At 39.6% G+C, this 26,949-nt stretch overlaps 1 protein-coding gene across 1 annotated transcript in view; it reads left to right on the top strand.

Moving 5' to 3' along the window:
* The window catches only part of DENND1A (DENN domain containing 1A), a 536,048-nt gene that overhangs the window by 241,845 nt on the left and 267,254 nt on the right, over positions 1–26,949 (top strand). The window contains exon 9 of the mRNA XM_027775610.1: positions 16,195–16,305. Within this exon, the coding sequence (XP_027631411.1) occupies positions 16,195–16,305 (111 nt within the window). The remainder of the gene's footprint in view (positions 1–16,194; positions 16,306–26,949) is intronic.

Raw genomic sequence — 26,949 nt, 5'->3', positions numbered from 1 at the left:
AAAATGGAGGAGAAGGGATTATGGTGGGGCCATCTCCCCCGGAAGGCGATTTCTCACTTTCCTTCTCTGTGTCTCTTCAGCAAGCCCACACACCCTATAGCAAGAATCTTTAAAAAAATAATAATAATAAAGTACTGTAATAGGTCACAGAGCAAATTTCAAAATAGAATAAGTCAAAATACTATAGATTTCATTTCAGTGAAATAAACTAGGACTTAATAATTAATTGAAGGTTTTAGAAATATTCATCTATTTGAAATAACAGTTGGGTCAAAGAGGATAAAAAAATTGGATACCAGGGTCAGTGGATGGTATATAGTTAAGGTGCTGGACTCCCACATGACCAACTGCAGTCCAAGTCCTAGACCCAGTGGCTTGAAACTCATGCCAGACGCGTGTGCATGCATGCCCAAAATCCCAGAAGAAGTGACTGAGGAGTAGCCATCCCTCCTGGAAGGTGATTCCTCCTTTTTTTTCTCTCTCTGTCTCTGTCTCTCTGACAAGCTCATGTGCCCTGTAGTAAAAATCTCTCATTAAAAAAAAATTGGATATTATTTAGCAGTTAATGACAATGCGAATACTAAACAATAAATACCTACAGATGTGGCCAAGACCACACTCAGGGGTAAATTCATAGCTTTTATTGTAAATAAGAAATTTAGAAAATTTAGACAATAATGAGCTTTATTTTCAGTTCAAGAAGCAGGAAAAAGAATAACAATTTAAAAAAGCCAAACTGCGGGAACCAGCAGTTAACATAATGGCTATGTCGCTGGACTCCCACGTAGTCGACCGTGGTTCGCATCCCGGACCCAGTGGCTTCACACTCACGCCGGGCGCGTGTGCTTGCGTGCCCAAGATCCCGAGAGGAGAATGGAGGAGAAGGGATTGCCTGGGGGGTGATTTCTCGCTTTCTGTCTCTATGTCTCTCTCTGTCTGTCTGGTGAGCGAATGCACCCTAATACACAAAAAAAAAAAAAAAAAAAGCCAAAACTGCAAAAGAAATAATTAATTAGGAAATATCATTAAAGGAAAATCTAAAAATAAAACTTTAAAGAAATCTTTGAAAGAACAAAATAATTTTAAACATTTAATAAATGTGACAATTCTGAAAATAGAAAATTTTCTAGAAAAATGTAAATGATGCAAGTTGACTTAAGCAATAAGCAATCCAGATATAGAATAATAAATGGAAAAGATTAATAAAACTCTGTCTGCCATCTCCACTTATACTCCCTATAAATATATCAGATTTAGATGATTATATAAGCATGTTCAAAGAACAGCTCACTAGTACTTATACTGCTGCAAATCATAGAAAAGGAATGAATATGTATATTGTACTAAAGCAAAAGGAAAATCCTTCATAGCCCCATCTCAGAAAAAGTTTTTCTTTCCTTCCTTTGTATGATAATTATACTTTTCAAACTGCTGCCTGGAGCCTAGGAGTTGCATTGGGACCCCCTCCCTTCCCGAAGGCCTGAGGGAGATGAATGGCCCAAGGACTAGAGCTCTGAGTATGGAATTCTAGGTGAAAATGACTGTACCTTCAGAATTTTAAAGACATTGCTCTACTGACTTCTCGTTCTCCTATTACAATGAGAGATCTTGACCATCCTGATCCCTCTTATTTTATTATTTCTATTTTTTAAAATCCTTTGTCTCTTCTGGTATCCTGAAATTGAACAATGATGTGACTTACTGTAGGTCCATTTTCATCTGTTGTGCTAGACACTTGGTGATCCCATTCATTCTGAAAGCTCATGTCCTTTAGAACGAAGAAATTTTCTCACATTTTGTTGAAAAAATTATTTATTTTTCTCTGATTTCTATCTCTGGGGCACTATGATAGGATGTTAAATTTTCTGTATTGAAATTTTCTTTCCTTTTTTTTCTCTCCTTTTTTCAGTCTCTCATCTTTTAGTTTCCTTCTACCCTCTTCAAATAATCTTTCTACCTTTCTGAATTTTTGAATTTACCATTCATTATATTGTTAATATTTTTCCTCCTCTCTGATAGATTTTTAAAATTGCTCTTGGGGCCAGATTTTAAAAATTGCTCTTGGTGTAGTGGTTAAGGTGAAGGATTCCCATATGGCCAACCACGGTTTGAGTCCCAAACCTGGAAGCTTGAAATTCAGCACTGGATACATGTGCATGTGTGCCCAAAATCCCAAGAGAAGAATGAATTAAAATGGATTGTGGCACGGCCATCCCCCTAGGGGATGATCCTTACTTTCATTCTCTCCATCTTTCTCTGTCTTCCCAGCAGAGCACACGTGCCCTCTCCTCCCCTAAAAAAGAAATTATTGTTCTCCCTTTATTGTTTTCTTACTCAACATTGCTATATTCTGTTAGCATCGTTAGTTCTATGTGTTTTATGATAGATACTTTCCTTATGTGGCTTCCCAGGTATAGTTAATAGCAAAGCCCTAAAAAGTTTACTGTAAGCTCTGTGTTTGTGAACGGAGCTTGATACCCGGCGGGCTTTACTGTGGGGAACTGACCAGAGGCTTGGCTATTTCAAAGGTAGGGAACTCTAAAATGTTTGCATCTGTATCTTTTTAAAAAATATATATTTATTTATTTATTTAATTTATTTTTGCTATAGAGCACATGTGCTCATCAGAGAGAGATGAGAGAGAAAGAGAAAGTGAGAAATCATTCTCGAGGGCAATGGCCATACCACAATTCCTTCTCTTCCATTCTCCTCTTAGGATTTTGGGCATGCATGTTCATGCACCCAGAGTGTTTTCAAGCTGTCAGGTCTGGGACCAAACCACATAGTCAGTTTTATGGGATTCAGCACCTTAACCACCATGCCACCTGCTGGCCCAATTATTGGAATTTTTTTAAAAGTGTATTCATTTATTCCATGATGAGAGAGCCAGAGCGAGACATGTACAGGCAGATACCCCCAACAGGATCTTTAGGCCCAGCTTCAGTCACAGAACATGGGCACACACATGCCCAGTGTGTTCAGAGGGATCTGGAAACAAATCTAGAACCTTTGCATGTGAGTCAGCTTGCTTAGCATTGCATTCTTGCTGTATCATTGTCTCACACACACCCCTTTTTTTCTCCTACAAGAGTGGAAGAGAAAGAGAGGCACCCCCAATGGGCTCTGCTCGCCATGATCCATCATCCCCAGCTAGCCTGGGTCATGGACATATGCATACACCAAATATGTGCAGGGAGCTCTCAGGACATGAACCCTGGACCTTCCCGTATGGCCTCAGCATTAGGGAAGAGTTGTGCTCTCTTGCTGTTGGCCCAGTATCTTTTCTTTTGGACTAATGTTTTATACATGCCTGGGGAATTCCAGAAGTTGATTGGAGGTGTTGGATTATGGGATCTTAAGAATTAATGTATACACCTTCATTTTAAGTTCCCTGTTTTTGAGCTAATGCTCTAAAGACTGTCCTCAAAGGTACCTAGTATCCTCGGACTTTCTGGTTCAGTTCCTCTAGACAATGACCATGTATCTCTCTGAGGTGTGCAGGAAGGCCAGTTGACTAGCTGAGTGAGCTGGAGAGGAGAACCTTGGAACTAGATTACTCTGGTTTTTATTTGTGATAAACTCCTTCCTCTGGTTTTCAGAAGTTCTAGGTGTCTCCAATTCCTAAGTCTTCTTTTGAGATCTGTGGTGGTAGCTGGGCTTGATGCTTATTGCTCTATCCACTTGTTCTCAGCTTTTTTTTTTCCCCATCCTTGGTCGGCACTCTTGACAGCTTGGGCCAAGTAATTCTTTGTTATCATTTGTCTCACACATTGCAGGGTGTGTAGCAAGCATCCCTAGGCTCTAGTCACTGCGATGGCAATACACCCCCTCCAGCTGTGACAACGCCAACTGTCCCAGCCATTGCCAAATGTCCCCTGGGAGACATACGGCCCCAAATTGAGAGCTAGTTCCTTAGTAACATCTGCTTTGGGGCTTCCAAAATTCAACATTGCTCTTTCATTGCTGTCTCTTCTGTTATTTGGGGTTTCTGCCTTTTAAAATTCTTTTAAGTGACTTTTTCTGAGAGGTTGATATCAGAAAAAAGAAGATAAACGTATGTTTAATCCACTATATTTTACTATATTTTAACTATGCTTTCCATAGACATTTAGATTGTTCCTAACATTTTACTTTTGGAAATAATGTTAAGATAAAAATTATAGCATACGTTAGGTTAATTAATTATTTATTTTTGAGAATGAGTCTCTCTTACTCATTTTTAGCATCTTAGGAATTAGTATAATGGCTGACTAATTGTACCCATTACTGTAGCCAGTTCAACTTTAGCGACTTGATAGATGTTTTATGTTTGTATATTCTTCATTGAATCTTCCTATATGGATTCTATTCATGAGCAATTAAAGCATGACAATCTAGGGATGGTGTAATTGTTATTTTGCTGGATTCCCATGTAGTTGACCATGGTTTGAGTCCCAGACCCAGCAACTTAAAACCGATGCCACGGGCATGTGCGTGCATGCCCAAGATCCTGAGAAGAAGAATGGAGGAGAATGGAGAGGAAGGAATTATGATGTGGCTACCCCCTTCTGGGGGGGTGATTTCTCGCTTTCTGTCTCTCTCTCTCTTGTCTCTCCAGTGAGCACATGCACCCTATAGCAACAAACTTCTCTCTAAAAAAAAGGGAGGGGGCATGAAAATCTGAAGTAAATGGCATGAGATGCTTGATAATTGTAAATAAAAGTTAACAATAAAGTTGGTCCACTTAAAACTCACTCGTCTCAAAGGAGAAGACCAGGAATTATGTCTATTAAGTTTTACTTTCCTTGGGACCAGCAGATGGCATAGATGTTATGTCACTGGACTCCCACACGGCTGACTGCCATTCAGTCCTGGACCCAGCAGCTTGAAAATCAAACTAGGCCTATGTATTTGCGTGGCCAAGATCCTGGGAGGAGAATGGAGAAGGAATTGTGGCTTGCCCGTCTCTTTTGAGGGGTGATTTCTCATTTTCCCTCTCATTATCTCTGTCTCTCTCTTTCTCTGGTGTGTACACACACTCTAAGACATGCACATCTAAAAAACTTTTTTTGCTTTATGCATAAATCCATTCTTTTTCTTTTGTCCTTGTTTTAATATTTGTATTTAAAATCGGTAATTGGTTTTCCCAAAGCCATTCCTGACTTATTCTTTACTTTTTTAAGTTTTTTATTTATTTACTTTTTTGAGAGGCTTTTGCTATAGGGCACATACACTCGCCAGAAAGACAGAGAGAGACAGAGAGGAGGAAAGCGAGAAATAGCCCCCTAGTGGGGGAGATGGCCACGCTGCAATCTCTTCTCCATTCTCCTCTCGAGATCTTGGGCACACACGCACACGTGCCCGGCATGAGTTTAAGCCACCGGGTCCAGGACTTGAACCACGGTAGACAACATGGGAGTCCAGCGACATAGCCATCGCACCAACTGCTGGTCCTAAAGATTTTTATTTTTAATTAATTAATTAATTTTACATTCATTCACTGAACATCGTCACAGCATACAAAATGTGATTTTCCATCCAGAATATACTACATAGTGGCTTAATCATACATGTTATCATCAATAATTTTCCATATCTAGTTTCATATATATATGTGTGTGTATGAATAAATATATTTTCCCTTTATTTCTCACCCTCTGCCATTTCGCATTGTCCTCCCACGCTATCTCTGGTGTCTCCAGTTGTTTTACATTTCTTTTTCCCCACATTTTGTTGATTCACAAAACTTCTTAAATAATCTAACTACTTTCAATAGCAAGTTCAGCTGATATATACATACCTGTGAATACATGTCTGACTCTAGGCATGAAGTTCTGAGTAGCATGAATATACTATAAAGTAGCACCTAGCTGATGCTATATAACTTACTATGGTCATTAAATAGGTATTGTTAAATATATTTTTTTAATTTCAAGAAAAGCAATTTTAGCTTTAATAAATCAAAATCAAAGAAATGCTAAGAGAAATGCTTAAAACTTAAAGCCAAGAAACAGGTTAGGCATCTGTTCAAATAGTAGATACATGAACCTATCGATAGCTCAAGAGTAGACAAAAATCCTTAAAACCGCAAAACAAAGCCTAGAAGAAAATCAGCAATGTTTTAGTAAAAAGTCATGAGTCTATTTCACCAGATCAGTCCCATATACTTAATCTATCTTCTGTTGTGGTCTGATCTTCCCAATTAAATTCTGGGATATAATACTCAATTCCAGACTTGTCCCTACAATTAAATTGGCCATTTTCTTAGTTTTTGAACTCTTATTTCTGTGTGTCTGTATTTAATTTTCCTGGTATTAGCACTCCCTTTAGAACTTCTTGGAGATCTGGTCTGGTGCTGGTAAATTCTTTCAGGTTTTGTTTATCTGAGAATGTTCTTGTCTTTTCTTCCCATATGAAGGATAATCTTGACAGGTACAGAATTCTCGGTTGAAATTGCTTTTCCCTTAACACTTTGAATACATTTTCCCATTCTTTCCTTTCTCTCATTGTTTCCGATAAGAGGTCCACTGCTAGCCTGATGGGATATCCTTTGTAGGTAACTTGATGTTTCTCTCTTGCCAACCTTAGTATCTTGTCTTTGTCTGTGATTTTGGTCAATCTGGCTATCATGTGTCTTGGAGAAGATCTTGGGTTAATTCTATTTGGGGTCCTTTGTATTTCTTGGGACTGGATCTTTTAATGCCTCGCTAGGTTTGGAAAGTTTTCTTCCAGAATTTCATGGAATAGATTATCAATGCCCGTTTGAGTCTCTTTGCCTTCTAGGATACCAGTTATCCAAATGTTTGGATGTTTGATGGTATCTAGTATTTCTCGTATATTATTCTCATTTTGGGGGGTAGTTTCTCAGTCTTGTGGTGGATTTTTCTAGGCCAGTGATTCTGTCTTCTACATCTGAGATTCGATTTTCTGTACGATCTAGTCTGCTTTTAATACTTTCAAGAGAGGCTTTGACTTCTGTATTATAGCCTCCATCTCTAACAGTTGCATTTGATTCCTTTTTTATAGTATGTATTTCCTCTTTCAAATCTTGCAAGAATTTCCTCACCTCCTGGTACTTGTTGACTTCTTTCTCCTGCCTCTTCTACAGTTCATTGTCTTCTCTTCCATCTCTGTTAGCTTTGTCACTATGAATATTCTAAATTCTTTATCTGACATTTCTGTGAGTTCCATTGTACAGTCTGAGGATGAAGAGGAATTATTATTTTTCCTTGGAGGAGAGGTATTTTCTTGCTTTCCCATATTTCTTTTGACCCTGCAGTGATTTCTGATTATCTGATGGATTGTGCGTTTCTTCCTAATTCTTGAAGTTCAATCTGAGTGTTCAGAGGCGTGCAGGAGGAGGTGATCTGCAATCTGTCTTCTGTTATGTTTTTCACTCTTTGTGCATCAGATTCAATGGGAATTGAGGAATATTCTGTCCCTAATCATATTCAGATGTTTGGATATTGTTCACTTGGACATGTCTAGACACTCAGTGCATGGAGACCACTGGAAATGAATCTGGAGGGAGGAGTCTCAGCAGAAAATCTTCTTTCATTTTGTCAGTGAAAGCAATATTTCACAACTGTAGTTCAGTAGCCATCTCAGGATGGGCCTGGGTTTGTGCCTTTCCCACTAGAAATGAATCTGGAGGGAGGAGTCTCAGCAGAAAATCTTCATATTTTTTGTCAATAAAAGCAATATTTCACAGCTCAAGTTCAGTAGCCATCTCCAACTTATTCTTTATTTAAAGGATCGAGAATTCATTAAGAATTAATTTTAAGGCACCTGAAAGTTCTGATAATTTCTTCATTTTCAAAACCACAATTAGAGAGATTGGAAATTTTCTTTCTTTCCTTTTCATAACCTTACCTCCAGTTTGTCTGCATTATGTGCCACCTCTACCATTTTAAAAACTTACATCCTTTCTGCTGGTTTTGCCACTAATAAACCTATCCCCTGTGTGTGACCCATTGTCCCCTAAATCTTACTTTGCACACCAGTAATACCAATCTGCCAGGCTCCTAACACACTGATTCCATTTTAGTTCTCACTGCTACTCTGAGAGGTAGGCAGGAGCCCCATTTCACATGTGGGGAACCTGGAGCTCAGACTTAAGGTTGCTGGCCCCAGTCTGCTCCTACGCGGGCATTTGCTGTCCAGGTTTGGGAGGTTTCGTTTCCATTATGCCCCTTGACTCCCTAGAGATGACTTGTGATATTCATGAGGAAAGAAAGAGGAAAAGAACTGATTTTTCATATCTCTAGTACAAAATGAAGCAGCCAAGCTTTTCCTCTAAGGAGAAGCTGAACTTTTGTAGGACCAATTTGTGTGATTTTTGACATAGAATTACTATTTAGCTCTAGCCATGTTGAAATTTGCATTTTAATCTCTTGGTGATTTTTCAAGGATTAATTTAAAATGACTAAATTGCTGCATTGCAAATTGAAACAAGCAATAACCATGGGATTGTTATAACAAGACAGCCTACTAGATATGAAGAACATGAATCTGGAGACAGCCAGACACTGGGCTCCAGCACTCTGGGACCTTGGGCTACTTACTTATACCCTTTGAGCCTCAGTGGCCTTGTCTAATAAAGGAAAACGTGAGGCACAAATGAAGTATTACTAAATGTAAGTTCAAGGGTGACTCCTGGTGCAATAAGATGCTTACTTCAGTGACCCTTCCCTTTTTCTCCTTTCTGTAGCTTTCATCAGATTTTAGTCTTAACGTATCTTGAGGTCTAAATTGTGGCTGAGGACTAGGGAGCATTACTCCCTGGAATATGTCTGTTCTAGGTTTTTGCTGACATCCTTGGTTGGGGAGTTCAAATGTTTTCCTTTCATGGTGTGTATATTTCATGAAGCCACAAAAGGCTCTTAGCAGGCCCTATTGACCCCAGAATTTCCAAAGCCTGGAACTGGTGGTGGATGGAGTACAGGGCTCCATGACCTTTAATATAGGAGGTATTCTATAAACATTATTGACTATCTCTCCTAAGGAACACATTGAATTTAGGAGAATAAGTGACAAAAAGGAAAAACGGACTTTGCGATTAGAATGCAATAATATTCTGTCTGCAGATAAATCATGCTCTCCAGGACAACTTCAGAGAAGGGTTAATGTAAGAAAGTGAGGAAGATATTTATTAAATAGTATTTATTACCACCCACTGTGGGTCAGATCAGGCACTATTCGTTATTTTGTGCATTTTTTACAATAACCTTATGGTATAGTCGTTATCCCTGTTTCTGAAGAAGAAATGAAGCCCAGAGACATGAAGTAATTTGCCCAACCAGTAAACGCTAAAACCAGGACTCACACCTGGGTGTGTCTGATGTAAGTGTTAAGATGCCACTGCGTTTGGGCTGCCTCTGCTTCCAGTATCCATCTAAGAAGTCACTCACAGGACAGCTGGTGATGTTTTAGTTAAGGCCACCAGATCCCACATCATTGACTGTGCAGTTTGAGTCTTGGACCCAAAGCCTTAAAAAACATGCTGGGCACGGGTGCATGTATGCCCAACAAAATTCTGAGAAGAGAATGGAGGAGAAGGGATTGTGGTTCGGCCATCTCCCCAGGGTATTGATTTTTTACTTTCCCTCTCTCTCTCTGTCCCTCTCCAATGAATGCATGTACCCTACAGCAAAAATTAAAAAAGAAAAGAAATTGTTCACTATAAATGTAATGTACATAGTTAATTGTGTGAAAATTTTGTTAATATCATCTCTCCTTCCGTAAGGATGGGGGTCAGCATTTTTTTTTCAGTCCTACATCTCTGTAGTTAACATTAAACCTAGAACATTAAGGAGGCACAATATCTGTCATGGAATTAATGACTGACTGAGTGAATGAACAACAGTGCAGCCTTCCTCAGAAGAGGGTAAAAAGATCAGTTCCTTTCAGCTGGCCTTTGGGCCAATTTGTCTGCAAGACATTAGCAGAAAGCAAATGTGAAATATTAATTCTTTTCACTTTCAGATCACTGTTGAAGTTTATTCTCATTATTTCTATAATTTCTTTGTAAAAATATTTTCTTTTTTTTTTTCACTGAAAAACTATCAGTATGTAATTGCTCATCAGGGTTTTCTCTGTCAAGATAACACATGTAGGAGTGAATTTTATGCAGGCAGTAATTAAATGAGCATAAATCTTTATAAATTTTAAACAGCTGACCTGCATTTAAAAAAAAGTCACAGATCACGAACAGGTATGTAGTAATAATTTCATTGTAAACTAGCTGTATAATGTATTTTTTTCTTACCAGCCAGGTTTTGAAGTTTACTTTTGATTAATGGATAATCATATAGACCCTCATTTGGAATATTAAACAAACCTATCTTAATTATCTGGTCAGTGTCATACCAAGTGGTTGATGATGCAGAGAAAGCATTTTGAACCGACAGTTACGCATGACATTGCCCAGACTCTCCTTTGTTAGAAGATTCACTGTGATATAGTAAAGATTTATGAACTCATCTTGACTTCCAAAAACAAACAAAGTTGAGGTGGTAGTAGAAGACCTATTATCAAGTACTGAGATTACAGAGAATTCCATTGTTGCTCTTAAGAGCTGTCAGGTAATTGTTTATTCTAATAGCTTTTTCATTCACGCAGAGGGATAAAAGCTGACCTCTGGGTAAACTCTGCTGTCTATCCTATAATATACTTCTCAAACTCGGCTGCTTATATGAGGGTGTGGGATTCTTTCTCAGACTATTTTAGAATCTGAATTTATGATTCCCTTTTAAGAATTACATATAATGAAAGTAACCTAAATTCTTCTTTATGGAAAAATCAAGTGAGAATTTTAAAAATTTATATTACTGTAAAATAATTTGAATAGGAGTTATTTCAAGAAACAAGACCCATTGGCAAAAGTCAAGTCTTGTGCCTTGGACGCCTCCTGCAGACCTAGTACAGTAAGTCCTCATTGTCTGTACCCTGTGTGAAGTGGAAAGTCACAAAGACTAATGAAATGACAGACAGTGGGGCGGACTAGCATCTGTTTAGAAGGCTCCAAGGAGTACCCAGCTTAGAGTCGGTTCTTTGGTTTGAGGATTATCTCATTCCCCTAAGGTATTGAACCTAAGACGCTTTCTCTCTAAGCCCTACAATATCCCCGACCCATTCCAACCCTCATCACCACCACCATAGGCACCCCCACCTGCTTCATCACCTCAGGCATGGATCACAGTGAGTCTGAAGTCCCCAGCCACCTGGATTGGCGCAGGAGCCAGCAGGGACAGCTAGAAGGGAGAAAGAAGCCATTATGAGGCTTCTCCTGGGGAGAGTAGAGCTTTGCCAGGTGCCATCCCCTTTCTCTTTGTCTGGATTAGGAGCCACAGAGGGTTAGTGCTAGCGGACACCTTACCAGCATTTCTTTGTAGAGATGAGAAACTCAAGTCTTAGGAGCTTGTGTGGTGTCTCCCTCTTCTGAAACTCAACTTCCAGGCTGCTCTGTGCCTGCTAATCAAATATACTTTGAGCCCTTAAATTGCAGCTTTTGGTCCCTGCCACCCAGCCCTCCGGAGTGAGGCTGGAATAAACGCTAGGTGGTTAAGCAGTACTCATGCAGGCATGATGGTGTGTATAGGTGAAGTGACAGGTAGGAAAAGAATGTCCTGCCTCCCTGAGAAAATCGATACTTCTGAGCACAGAAACTGGGAAGCAGTCCTCAAAGCAAGGTTCTCCTTTCCACGAGGATGAGTCACATGAAGTAACTGGTAGGGAATTAATGGGGTGGGATTGGGGGTGAGGGTGCTTTGATTCACCCATGGTGGCATTGTATTTGAAAACTAGGACTAGCTGGCCAGGGGCACCATGTGTGACTGGAATAATACTTCAGAAAGAGGATTTATCCTTCATTAAACGAATGAACTGTCTTTGGGAAAACTAGGCAAGTAGAAAACAAGTATGGTACACAGTAACCTGGGATTCCAGGAGTCATTTGAGATTTTTCTTCCCTCCTTCCTTTCCTCCCCAAGTCTGATTCGTTGTCAGGCCCTGTGATTTGACTTACAGATACCTGTTACATTCATATCCAAAGCTTTTGCTTGAATTGTTTTTTTAGATATTTTAATCACCTTTTTCCCAGAACATAGCAACAGCTTGCTAATTGATCACCTTGCCTCCTGTTTGCCTTCTCCATTCCATTTTCCCCAGGGCCTCTAGGAAGTTCTTTGTGAGACATAAATATGATCTTGTCATGATCCTTCAGTAGCTTCTGTTACCTTGATGTAAAATCTGGGCTCCCATGGGATCCAACCCAGTCCCCTGCCTCACTTCTCCCACTGCCCTGCACCTGCCCTTCACTCCCCTCACCTGCTTGCAGCTCCTCTCACCTCCTTGCCTTTGCCCCTGCCTGGAACATGATTCTCCCCCATCCACTGACTGAACCCTTACTGAGAGGCCCAGACCAAATGTCTTCCAAGCCTTTCTTCCCTGTCACTGAAAGGAGTGAGCCTTCTCTTTTCAGCCATCTGACCCTGGGTTTCTAGGGTTCATGCTTCTTATTTGCAGACTAAGCTCCTGGAAAATGGAGATCATGTTTAATTTAGCTCCACAGACCCAGCTCCCAGATGGTGCTAGGCACCGGTAGGAGTTAAGTAAATGTGTGTTGACTGCCTGATTATAGAAACAGAAATGGGAGATTTGGAGACTTGGTCCATCGAAGCAAAGTGCTATAAGGGAGTGGCTTACCTCATATCCTTTATAACCAGGTTGACAATGTGTGTCCACTGCAGTCTTAACCAAGGAAACTGCACTTCTGCACCATTTGGAGAAATACAATTGATCTGGTTGTGAAATGAACCCCAACTTCTGTGTACACACCTCCCTTCCTCTGATTATCTGATGATCAAACCACTGATTTATTTACATTTTTAATACATGTATTCACAGGTACCTTGAAAAGCTACTCCCTTACTTCATACCACCAGCTATTTCACCTGACTCTGTGCAGCCTCCAGTGTGCATTACCATTACCAAGTAACTGATCACTTTGATTCAGAGCCAGCTTCTAACGTCAAATGCCATATTCTTCCTAATATAGCACACCGTTCTCTTCCCAGGCTGGTGTGTTCCGCATTACACCTACATTTTGTCCACCACATTGATTCCTTCTTTCATCAAACAGCCAGATGATGCCATATGTGACCAAAGGAACCTTGGTCTGGTGGCAAAATCATACCCATATCAGAAGATAGCCATCAAGGCACAAAAGGGAGCTTGACAAATGAGGAGTCAAAGAAGTCTTCCAGGAGGAGGTGACTTTCGAGTTGGGTCTTGAAAAGTAGGTGGATATCCCCAGGGAAGAGAAGAGCATTCTAGGCCAAAGAAACAGCTAGAATAAAGGCCTGAGACTGAAAGGCATCCCAGATCTGAGAAATTAAGGTTTGGTGAAACTTGAACTACTGGGGCAGGGAAGATCCCTGTCTCCGAGGGCTGTTCAGCACGGAGGCATGATGGGAACTGTGAGTGCTCTCTCCAGCTGCTCCCAAGGCCTTCCTGCCCCACACGTGCCCCCACGGCTGAGCGAGGTTCCCAGGGCTGTTGGCACTCACACCCACTCGCACCCGCTCAGGCGGGTGGCATCCCAGAAGGAAAGAGGCAGGGGAGGAAGCAGATAAGAAAGACAGCTTCTGTTTAGACACAAATATCTTGGTAATCAGCACAGATGGGATGAGAAATACCAAAAAAAGTACATGACAGTTTAGAGAGAATTTGGCTAAATGTTACATATTTTTAACATACCTGTGTAGAGTTTTTGGAATAAGCACCTGAGCCCCTCCAAACCTGATTGGGGCTGGGAGGCATGCTACAGTCAAGCGTTGTTTTTATTTCAGAACTGTTCCCTTCCCCATCCGCACAAGTACCTTTGAAATTTTTTTTCTCCCACCAAAATAAGGCGCAGGATTTGTCTCTGACGCTGTGTCTCCCTATTTGGACGGCAAGCTGTGTAACATATTTCCACCCAGCGTGAAGCTTCTTGGCAGACTCTTGAGGCCACGTTTTGGTGGCTTCAGAGTTATCTTTGGATCTGTCAAAAGTGCTAATGGGCTTTCTGGCCTTCTTTAAGCTCCTCATTTCTATTTTCTTTTTACTTCCATCCTCTTCTAAAAGAAAAATTCATGTAATTCATCAGCAGTTAAGCTTTTACCGAAGCGCTCAGCCGAGGGCCTCGTATTTTTGTTTGCAAGAAGAGTGCTGCCATGGCACTGTCTCCAGAACAGACCCCACCCTAACATCATTAGCTCAGCGTTCCTCAGTCCATCGGGCCAGATCCGCTTGTTGCCTAATTCAGTCTGCCTTTCACGTTCATCTTGTTTTCCGCACGCTTAAGAGGCAAGTCGGTATGGTGGTGAGAGCATGAATTTTGGATTTATAAAATCTGGTTTTGAAACTTGGCTCTGCCCTTTCTAGCTGGGTGACCTTTAGAAGATTACTGAACCTTCCTGAGCCTGTGTATTCTTACAGAAAATGGAGAAGGCAATGTCTGTCTCAGGGTCATTGAGAGGATTAGAGAGAACACAGTAAAGTACCCATCAGCGGCACATAAGGATCGCTCAGTAGTAGGGTAACAATTTTTAACAAGACAAGTCTCTTTCTTTGGGCATAGTTTAATCCTGTTTTGTTCCTTTCCTTTTTCAAATATGATTTCTATCTATGATTTCGAGTGACATAGGAAAAGAACACAGGTTAAGGACAGACCTACCCAGGACTGAATCTTGTCTTACATCACTTCTCTGTGCCTCTGTTTCCTCATTTTACATAGGGATAATGATACTTAGATGAAAGGAGTGGCCTCAAGATTAAGTGAAATAATATAGATAAAGCCCTGTACTGGTAGTACTTTAAAAGCATTTGACAGGGACAGTGTAGTATAAGAGAAAGCACATAGCCTATGAAGTCACATCTGATTCTGCCGCTTACTGAATCTCTCCTAGACTTGAATTTTTTCTGTATACTGAGATGAATAATGCCTCATTGGATTTTGTGAACACTGCATAAAATTATGCATGTGAAGTGTCTAATACAGTGCCTGGCACTTGATAGGTAGTCAGTATATGGAGCTATTAATTCACTTAGTCGTTATTTTTAAAGGTTGATAGTTAACCTGTACTCCAGGCAAACAATAATAAATCATAAGATAAGTGCTCATTCTTATTCCCAACCCATAATATTGTTGAGAAGCACTTTATGCTATTTTGCATGTAAAAATCTACTTGGTTTACTTCAATTTATGGGTTACAGATCTTTAATCATTATAAACTGCAGCCCCTGGCAGTAGCCTTCCTTCTCACCCCAGTCCACTGCATTTCAGAGGATTATATTGTGTGGCATTGAAAACCTGTAACATTGAAGAAATTAGCATATTCATGTGTATTATTAAAGTCAGGTGGGTATAGAAAGGGTTGTAGAAATGAAACACATTCCATTTTTTCTGAAATCTGAAGAGTACCAATCTACAGTACTAATTAAAAAAATGAAGTCCAGGCTATAGAAGAAAGCCCGTTGAAACACTGCTTTGTCACAACTTGCTGCTGTTTGTCTTTGATTATTTTTTTATTTCCTTTTGAGTGAAATACCTAAAAATTATAAATCTTCAAAATTACTTTAATTCCAGCTGAGCCATTTGAAAGAATGTAAACTGTGGAGGAGGTGAGCCGCAGTAGTGATGGCAGGGGAGGAGCACACCTGACCTTCACGGGTGGGAGGGACTGCGCACAAACACCTCTCTGCCAGAAGCATTTGGGTCCCTGAGTACTTTCTTTTTCTAGACTTACTCATCAAGAATCCAGAGTAGGATCCGGGGTCCAAACATCTGAGCTGCAGTCTTGTCTCCATTGCTCTTTGATCTTGGCAGATCTCTCTGAGCCTTGGTTTTCTACATCGTAAGAATGAAGAATTTCTGTCCTGTTCCCCTTCCGGAACTGACATGAGAGCACACCGCACTGTGTAGACTTGACATTGTAAACCATGATCACCACATATAGATGTGATTGCTCAGCCTGCTTCATCTCCAGGTCTCTTCCAACTTGCCATTTCATGATTTTACACATGGGTGGGATTTGGTCTCAGGTAGAAAGAATAGGATGGGGGAAGAAGAGAGAGTACTTTTGATTATTTTCAGCTTCTCCTACTTTTATTAGATACTGCTTGTTATAAGAACAGACAAAACAGCAACAAACCTTGCTTTCTTTTTCCTAGAGAAATCTGACAGAATATTTTGTGGCCGTGGATGTGAACAACATGTTGCATCTGTACGCCAGTATGCTCTACGAGCGCCGGATACTCATCGTTTGCAGCAAACTCAGCACTGTGAGTAGACAGTCTTGAAACAGGCTTTTTAATTATTTAATTTTAATTGAAAGATGTATCGGCAAGATTAAAGAAAACTGTAGAAAAAGAAGCAGCCACGATCCCCTTATATGGTAACATGTCATTTTCATTAATTATTCATGTTTCTTCACAGTGCCAATGCACATTTCATTTATTCTTATAGTTTCACAATCAATTATAAATAGTTTTCCATTTGATTGTGTTATGAAAATTTTGCATATTTCCACATAAGTTTCCATTATTGTCATTTAAGAAAACTATTTTCTGAGAGGGAGGAAGACAAGAAAGGAGACAACCCCAACAACGTCCACATGCCACAATCCACCTGCAGCATTAGTCACAAGTATAACAGGCATGCATGTGTGTGGTTGGCATGTACAGGGAAGACGCAGGACACAAGCCCTGGGACCTTCCTATGTGGTCCCAGCATCATGGAATGTTCTGTTACTGTGGTATCACTGCTGGCCTCCATATTATTATTATTTATTATTATTATTATTATTATTATTATTACTATTGCTGCTGCTAGAGAATATGTGAGAGGAGGAAGGCATCTCCCAGTTAGGCATGATCTCTCCAGAATCCCTCCTCCATTACCCCATCTGGTTGGAATTTTGGGCAGGCATGCATACATACCCAACAGGCTTTTCAAGCCTCAGGTCTGGGATTCCTTAACCACCAGGCCATGGAATTGGCTCTGTTATTGCCATTTTTTAAGGGCTATACCATATTCCATTATACTGATATGCCATCATTTACTAGATCTTCTCTTCATGGCCATTTAGGTTGACCATAGTTTAATCTTTTAGTAGATAATACTGCAATGAACATCTTTGAGCTTCTCATGAAGGATATAGAGTTTATATTCTAAGGACTGGGTCCACCAGATCAAAGAACCTAACAAGCCCCATGACTTAAGAATTGTTTGATTCCCCAAAGGGCTGTGCTTGTTTACAGTGAATGCTGCAAGCTGTATATTTATGTGGTGTACCATTTTCACTACAGTCTTGCCAGAATCATGTGTGTGTGTGTGTCATGCATGTATTTTAATTTTGCTAATAAAGTAGGTATAAAATGATATTTCAGGCTTGCTTCAGTTTTAATTTCTTTGGTGAGAGATAACTGAGTTTTTTCCTATGGGTTTATTTCCTGTTCATGTTTTGCTAAGATCTTTTGTAGAGGCGTTGAGGTTTTTCTCATAAGTTGGAATGAACTCTTTATATAATGTAATAACTTTTGCTGTATGTATAATATAAATATTTTTGTTTTAGTCTTTTTTTTTTGCTAGATTATATTTTTCCCAATATCTTATTATAAAATCCTTAAGCATTAGGGAAATTTGAAATTGTCTTACAGCAAACACTGCTATAGTTCCATTTAGATTCTACCAGTAACATTTTACTGTGATTGCTTTATCACATATTTGCCCATCTCTTCGTCCTTTTTACCACCATCAGTCTATTTTATTTTTGATGTATTTCAAAGTAAATCACAGATACCATTTTTTTCCTCTCTAAATGATTCAATATCTGCAGTATTTTTGTTGTGGTTTTTGTTTTTAGGTAAAATACACAAACAGAAATTGGCTGGGAGTAGTATGCCTAACAGACATTTCTCTACTAGGGAGGATAGAAAAACTATTTTATAGTAAGAATTTCCTAATAAAGGGTCCATGGATGAATCAGTTATATGTTTACTTAGAATAAAAGGTATTTAATAATGAAAATTTTATGAGACTTGAAGTTTTTGTTATGGTTTTCAACATAATTTCATTACTTTAGTATTTCTTTGGTTTATTGATTGATTGTCAGAAACTCACAAGTGTGTTTCTTGCCTACTATATGCTAGACTTATAGCATGTGGTAAGTGAAAGTAAGAAATTGGGCTGAACCTATAGCCTCCTGGGTAATGGAGCCAGATCACATATGACCAGATCACATATTCAGCTACAGTTTGAATCCTGGCTCTAGAGGGTTGTAAAACCTGCCAGGCATGTGTATGTACATGACCCAAATCCCAATAGGATGGACAAATGGAGAAGAAGGGATTGCAGTGTGACAATGCCCCTTTGGAGGGTGTTCTCTTCTCCTCCCTGTCTCTGTGTCTCTCTCTGGTGAGCACACATATGCTTTGGCAACTTAAAGAAGTCGTATCACCCATTGTCACTCGTTAATGTAGGTACAAAAATCTTAAACAATTAGGGCCAGCAGGTGATGAGATGGTTAAGATGCTGGATTCTCACATGGCTGACCACAGTTTGAGTCCCAGATCTAGTGGTTTCAAAATCCCCCTGGATGTGTATGAGAGTGTGCTCAAAATCCCAGGAGGAGAATGAAGGAGAAGGTATTGTCGCAAGATCATCCCCCCTGGGGTGTGATTTCTTACTTTCCCTTTCTCTGTCTCTCTCCAGGAAGTGCATGAGCCCTATGGCAAAAAAGGAAAAAAAAAAAAGAAAAAAAATTAAACAAAATAGTAAGCAAATATATAAAAATAGAATTCATAACTAAGTTAGGTTGATTTCAGTAATACAAGGTTGATAATTCTAGAAATGTTATTAATACAACTTATACATTAACATACTGAAAGGGAAAACTCATATGGTCATCAATAGATGAAGGAAAATCATGTCCATATTCATGAATAGAAAGATTCAACATCTGCAACCAACAGGTGGCATGGTGGTTAGGGCACTGGACTCCCTCCCATGTGGCTGACCACCGTTCAAGTCCTGAACTTGGTGGCTTACTTTCTTACTCTGTCTGTCTCTTTCTACCTCTCTCTGGTGAATGTACATATCCTATAGCAAAATGGTAAAAAATAATAATAATAATAAATAAAATGAAATTAATAATTTTTAAAACAAGAAAGATTCAATGTCTTAGAAAGGTTATTTCACTCCAAAATGATTTGAGAAAGATTGAATACACTTTTAAAATCCCAACAGGGTTTTACATAGTACCTGACAAGTTGATGCTGAAATTGAAATGGAAAAGTCAAAGAAAGAGCCAAGATATAACTAAAGAAAAAGGATGTGTTGTAGAAGCTTGCTATACCAGATATCAAACATTTCTTAAAACTCTGTGGTAATTAATACCCTAGTAGTGACACAAGGGTACACAAAAAGGCTGATGGAATGGAATGAAGAGCCCAGAAATAGACCACGTGTGTATCAGCTCATTATATACAGTAGAGGTGTCATTGTAGAACCTGTGGAAAATAGATGGACTTTTCAATAATTGCCTGTGTCTTTGAGCAAGAGAGAGGGACAATTTCTATCTTACACATACAAAACTAAATTCAAAATGGTTCAAGAATTTAAATGAGAAGGGTGAAATGTTAAAGCTTTTGGAGGCAAAATAGAATGGGCCCTCGTCATCTTAGAGTAGAGGACAGTTTATTTAGTCGATCCAAAAGATGCATTACATAAAAAGATTAAAATTGTGAAGTTTTGTTCATTAAGAGATACTATTTAGTGAATAAAATAACAAGCCACAAACTGAGACAAGATATTTGCCATATATAAAATGGAGGATAAGTTTCTGAAATCTATAAGAAACGACTACAATTAAATAGCAGAAAAAAATTTCAATAGGAAAATTGGCAATAATTATGAATGGGCATTACACAGAAGAAATACTGATGGTCAGTAAATACATGGAAGTTGCTCAACCACGTTAGTAATCTTAGAAAAGCAAATTAACACTGCAGTGAATGGGACCATCAGGTGATGTGGTGGTTAAGGCACTGGACTCCCACATGGCCAACTGCAGTTCGAGTTCTGCACCTGACAGCTTACTCACTCTTCCTCTCCCCCCATTCCCTCTCTGATGAGTACACATGCCCTATTACAAATTAAAATAAATAAATAAATTTAATGATTTTTTAAAAAAGAATATAGTGATTAAAACACAAACTTTGTCAAATGGGCAGACAACAAAAGCAAAAGTAAACAAATGGTACTGTATGAAGCTAAAAACCTTTTTTATGTAGATGAAAATAATCAACAGAGTGAAAAGACAACCTATAGAATAGAAGAAAACATGTAAATTATTATTTTTGTTTGTTTGTTTGTTTGTATACACACACACACACACACACACACACAGTAGAACACTATTCAGCCATTAAAAAGAATAATACTTTGATGTTCAAGGCAACCTGGATGAATCTGGAGGATGTATGTGAAGTGAGATAAACCAGGCACAGAAGGAAGTACATTGCATGTTCTCACTCATATGTGGAAACTAAAAAATAAATTGTTCCCATAGAAGCAGAGAGTAATGGTTGCTGGAAGCTGGGAAGGATGGCAAGAAGACAGATAGATGCAAAATTACAGCTAGATAGGGAGGAATAAGTTCCAGTGTTTTATAGTATAGTAGAGTGACTACAGTTAATAATTGATCATACATTTGATGCAGCTCAAAGAGAAGATTTTAAATGCTTCCCACACAAAGTAGTAACAAATTTTTGAGGTGACGAATATGAAAATTACCCTGATTTGATCATAACACATTATATTCATACATCAAGAAGTCACATCAAAGGCCAGCAGGTGTGGTGTGGTAGTGAAGACGCTGGATTCCCACATGGCCTACCAGGGTTTGAATCCCAGACCTGGTGACTTGCTTTCTCACTTTCCCTCTCTCTAGTGAGCACACATGCCATTTAACAGATTAAAAAATAATAATAGGAACAGTAAATAAAATTAAATTTTAAAAGAAATCACACTATACCCCATAAATATGTACCATTATTATATCACTTAAAACAATATAACACTAGGTTTGCAAAAAGATGTGTGACAAAGCCAAATACTCTATTGGAGGTATATCACAGAAGTTCCTGTACTGCTGTTTGAAGGATATGTGGCACAAAACTATTTGCATATGTCCCTCACTCAGCAAGATTCTGGATAGAATCTTATATATACACACATCTCTTGGTCCTGTATAGTGGGATGTATATATATAAGAATATCTGTAACAACTTTTTTTGAGTCCATGTAACTGTTAACAGAGGCCTGATAAACTGTGGTATCATTGTACAATGGAATCTTGTGTCACCTAAAATGAACTACATCATTGACATGATTGTGTCTTTGATGGGATGCTGAGTAAAAGAAAAGTTATGGAGATGATTTCATTCATATAAGGTTTGAGTTAGAGAAACTAAATGGTATATTGTTTAGGAATACATATAAATACAAAAAAGAAAAAAATCCTGATGATTAACACAACATTTAGGTAGTAGTTTCTTCACAGGGTAGGAAAAAAGTATAGTAGGAAAGAGACATACGAAGGACATCAAAAATAACTATATTCTGTCTTAAGCTGTCTAGGTTAAGGATCGATACATTTTTCCTAAGTGGTCAAATAATAAATATGGTTTTGCAGGCCACAGTCATAATTACAGGGCTATGACCTTGTAATTTAAGATAGGTAAACTTGGGTAGGTGCAACTGTGCTCCAGTAAAACTTCATTTACAAGAGCAGGCAGCAGGCCATGTTAGGCCTTTTCACTGTGGTTTGCCAACCCCTGAGCAAGGTGATATTTTGAAGGATTTTTTTTAAAGGATTATTTATTTTATTTTATTTATTATTATTTTTTTTAATTCGCTTTAGGGGTCACCAGAGAGAGACCGAGAGAGAGGGAAAGTGAAAAAGTAAGCCACCAATGTCCAGTACTCCAACCTCAGTTGGCCATGTGGGAGTCCAGCACCTCAACCACCATGCTACCTGCTGGCCCCAAGTTTGAGAGGTTCTTGAGCTTTTTCTTTAAACATTGTTTAAATATACACATACTTTCATATGTGTATATATTTCTTTTTGGAGAGGTTTTTGCTATAGGGTGTGTGTGCTCGCCACAAAGGCAGATAGACAGAGAGACAGAAAGCGAGAAATTACCCCCCGGGGGGATGGCCACGCCGCAATCCCTTCTCCTCCATTCTCCTCTCAGGATCTTGGACACGCGTGCACACGCGCCCAGCGTGAGTTTAAGCCAGCGGGACCAGAACTCGAGCCGCGGTCGACTACATGGGAGTCAGTGACATAGCCATTACGCTAACTTCTGGTCCCTATGTGTATATATTTCTAAAAAAACAATTAAAGTTAAAGAAGATACCAAAATCCTCTATCATGAAATTTAGAATATTAGAGATAGAGACAAAGTAGTTTTTGAATAAAAAGACTCAAACTTGCTTGAGATTTTACAATGGCAATTCTGAAAACTAGAAGTGAAGCAGTGTCTTCAACCTTTGTGGGAGAATGATTTCTGACTGGATTTCTACAGCCATCTAACAGAAACCCTCTGAAGAGAATGGCATGAGTCCCTATCATGTGCATCAACCTGCATTCCACTGTACCTTTCCTTTGAGGATGACTGTCTATTTACTCTCACTCAGGCCCTTCTTGTATACTTGATTTTATTCCATCATTTTTAAAGTTTACTTATTTATGAGAGAGTGTGTGTGCATGTGTACACACATGCATGGAAGAGAGAGACAGAGATAGGCACCCTTAACATGCATGGAAGAGAGAGACAGAGATAGGCACCCTTAACACGCATGGAAGAGAGAGACAGAGATAGGCACCCTTAACATGCATGGAAGAGAGAGACAGAGATAGGCACCCTTAACATGCATGGAAGAGAGAGAGACAGAGATAGGCACCTTAACATGCATGGAAGAGAGAGACAGAGATAGGCACCTTAACATGCATGGAAGAGAGAGACAGAGATAGGCACCTTAACATGCATGGAAGAGAGAGAGACAGAGATAGGCACCCTAACAGGGCCTCATACCACAGTCACCTCCCCGCAGCCCTCTAGCTCGTCAGCATCTTGGGCACACTCATGTCAGCTGTGTTTTTGGCTCAACCTGGGATCCGAACACACAGTTAGCCACGTGCGTTCCAGTACTTCAGTACGCTACTACCTGAAACACCAGGCTGGGCCTATTCCCCAGGTATTTATCATGCCATTGTCATAGGCACTGGGAACACAACTAAACAAAATAGGCAAAAATCCCTGTCCTCGTGAAGCTTTTTGTAGGGAGAACACCAGTAAACAAGCTAAGTTAGGTACGTCGTATAGTCACTGACGTTAAGTACTAAGGAGTAAAAAATATAGAAGAGGAGAGTGGATGAGGAAGAGTGAAGACAGCACGGATTGCAAGTCTGAATAGAGCATCAAGGAATGCCTTATTGATGACACTTCGGTTTCCTTTCTTGCCACTTCAAGGAAATTGCTCCAGTGTAAGCTCTTCTCTCCTGCTTCTTCCTTGGCACATTCTTCTGAGCATACCCACATGATATAGCAGCACCCAACAACATGATATAATAGTGCACAAACTGAAAAACAGAACAAAACTTCTTTGGCCCATATCCCCTTTGTCCTGCTTCTGCTCTCCCTTTTAGAACAGATTTACTCAAGAGCGCCAGCTGTTTACTGTCTAATTCCTCTCCTCTCCTCTCCTGTATTCAGTTAGCATTCAGCCCCTACCCCTTCTCTAAACAGCTTGTGTCCAGGTTACCACAGACCAAATAGCAAGTTAAAGTAAAATGAGTTAATACTTAGAAAACTCTTAGAACAGGGTCTGGCATGCAGTATGTGTACATTTATAATAAAATAGTAAATTCTGTAATGAGAAGTTGAATTCTAATGTTTACAATTTTAAACCAAGAAATGATTATTTAGAAATAAAGAGCTGAGTCCTGTGTTGTATGCAGTTATTACTTTCAGTGGAGGGTAAGGAGAATCAAGTGGTCTGTTGCTTTTCATTGTAAGTCTTTACTGTTTGTTTTATTTTAGTTTTTTGAGGCTATAAACATGTATTATTTTGACTTAAAAAGATTTTGGACAAATAGTTCATTCTTTTTTTTTTTTCTCCTCCATTCTCCTCTTGGGATCTTGGGCGCGCACGCACACACGCCCGGCGTGAGTTTTAAGCCACCGGGTCCGGGACTCAACCGCGGTCGACTACATGGGAGTCCAGCAACATAGCCATTACGCTAACTGCTGGTCCCGACAAATAGTTCATTCTTAATTGAGTTCTAAATGTTACCAATTGCTAGTACAAACCATTTTGGTGTGTGTGTGTGTGTGTGTGTGTGTGTGTGTGTGTGTGTGTGTAGAGTGGGGATGGCTTTTATATGTCACCTGCAATCAGTAGTAGCCTGATCAGGTTCAAGGAGCTTCCCTGGGCATGAAGTAGCTGAGCAGATACCAGGTTTTGTGGTTGTTTATGATAGAGCATGTATACAGGAGAAAGAGAGAGAAGTACCCTCTGTAGGGCTTGGTCAGGCCACGGTCCCCTTCTTCCAGCCCTCCAGGATCCTGGCTTATGGACACACATGTTCCCAGAGAGTTTTCTGGCCTAGGGGGCCTGCGACTCTGTTGAATCTTAGGTGTCATATAGCTGCCAGTCTTGTGGTTCAGTTTTCTACTGACTGCACTGTAGATGCAGGGCCTATCTTATTCAAGCCTTTGGACTTCTCCAGATTCAGAATTAAAAAGGTTTCCAATTGTTGCCTTTTATTTCCTTGAGAGTGACTTTTTGTTATCTTTTATATGGGGAGAAGGGGAATGCAAAGGCCGTTTTAGCCCAGTATTTTCTGATGACCCTCTCTTGACAGATCCTGATGTGGCCTGTAATATCCTGACAAATCACATTTTTCTCAGTTTTATTTGGTAAGATGTAGGCTTAATGCTCCTCAGACCCATCAAGCCTGTGAAAGATAAAAGCTGTTGAACACTCCACAGTACTGTCTTCTGTGAAAGTGACTGCGTCAGTAGAGACAGACTCCACAGTGTTTAGTTCAGAGTCAGGTAATATGCATTTCAGGGTTTCTCAGTCAATAACAGTGTGATATTCTGTGTAAGAAAAATGTAAGTTTTTGTTCTCTTTGCTCAGTTAATGTATATTGATTGTTTTCCTTTATAAATGATAAATAGGGAAGGCTTAACTAAATCTTGTTCTCTAATGTAACTTCGATGTGATATCTTATAGTACAAAGACCTCATTTTTCTTCCCTCTTTTCATAGTTTAATTCATATTGCTTTTTGGAACTCTTATGGATTAAAGATAGGTTGAAGACCTACCTTTATAGAGATAATGTCCTATGTTTCCATCAGCACTGCCATGAAATTGCTGTTATTCCCATTGTACAGAAGAGCCCATTCCTAACTTGCCCAAAGTGACTTCTTAGTAGGAGAGAAGGCCATGCAAGTAGGTCATTAAGATGCAGGAGAAGGGGGTTTTGGCTTCTGGAAGGAGAGAGACATCTAGGAATTACACATACAGTGACTCTTAGCCCCTTTGAAGTGCTTCCCTTGGGGACCAGGTTATGATTATTGGGTGCCACTTCTCACACTGCTTGGAGAGCCCTTGTGAGGAAACAGGAGCCAGAGGTAGTTGTTAGGAGCATTCATCCCACCGTGGGACTTTGGACATTCTTAAGAGCCAACTCTAGGGAATATGGTGGTGGATAGAGCTGAATAATACTAGTTTGGGTGAAAAATAAGACCTGATTATACAGTAATTTAATGAGTTTCTTATCTAGCTCATAAAGACAACCAAAGAGGCATGTTGACAGCATCTGCAGAGTAAATGTGTAGAACACCCTCGTTTAGATTCGTATTCAGCACCTTCTGCAGGACGTGCCCAGTTCTCCCTCAAAGCCTTTTAAAACCCTTTCAACTTAACCTTTCTGAGTCACATACTATGTGACAGGCAATTATCATTATATTTTATTATTTAAATTCTTAGAGCAACCTCAGGAGCTAGTTGGCTTTATTCTCCTTCAGCAGGTGAGAGTATTGGTACCCAGAAAGTTGGAGTGCCTTGTCTAAGATGGAATTAAAACCACTTTTGGCTCCAGACCAATGTCCTTTTTGCTCCCTCTTAACTGCCTTCTTTGTCTCTCCACCCGTCATGAGCTCCCTGTGATACTTGGACCGGGAGAAATATTCTTGGCATGATTCTGTTGACCATAGATCTAAAATGACAGAAAGAACCTCAGCTTGTCCATTGCCTTTGAATGCATATCTAAGCTTTCACTTCAGATTTAGTGAGCTCTTGCTGTGTGCCTGCCTCCGCTCTAGGCACCCCAGAAAGAAGACCAGTGAGTGAGTTTCTAACTGGCTTACTCACTCTATTAGCCAAAGCTCTGTTTCTAGGAACAGTGCTCAGATTCAGTCCAGTCTTCCTATATGCTGTTACATGCTCCAGTTTTCCAGCCCTGCCTGCACTGTTCTGCAGGGGATATACCCTTGCAGGGTTCCTGGGGTGCATGTTCCATGACTCACTGTGGCCTGCACCCTGTTGTTTTTTCCAGCTCCTGTGTACCTTGGCCTAATAGCCTCCTTTATAATTTGGGGCTACTGCAAGAAAGTTTGAAAATTAATATTCATTTTAATGATGACAAAAGCATATTTGCTTTCCTAAGGAATGCATTTTTTAAAAAATCCAGTGGATTCATATTTTCTTTGCCCCCAAGAGAGAGACAGGTTTGTTTTGTTTGTTGATTTTGTGAGAGGGTACATGTACTTTCAGGAGAGAGACAGAGAGATGAGAAGGCATCCCCCATGGGGGAAGGTCATGCTTTAATCCATTCTCCATTTCTTCTT

The sequence above is a fragment of the Tupaia chinensis genome, unplaced genomic scaffold, assembly GCF_000334495.1.
Source record: "Tupaia chinensis unplaced genomic scaffold, TupChi_1.0 Scaffold000575_1, whole genome shotgun sequence".
NCBI classification, from domain to species: Eukaryota; Metazoa; Chordata; class Mammalia; order Scandentia; family Tupaiidae; genus Tupaia; species Tupaia belangeri.
The sequence above is the reverse complement of the archived record's forward strand: the minus strand, read 5'-3'. Positions and strand labels throughout refer to the sequence as shown.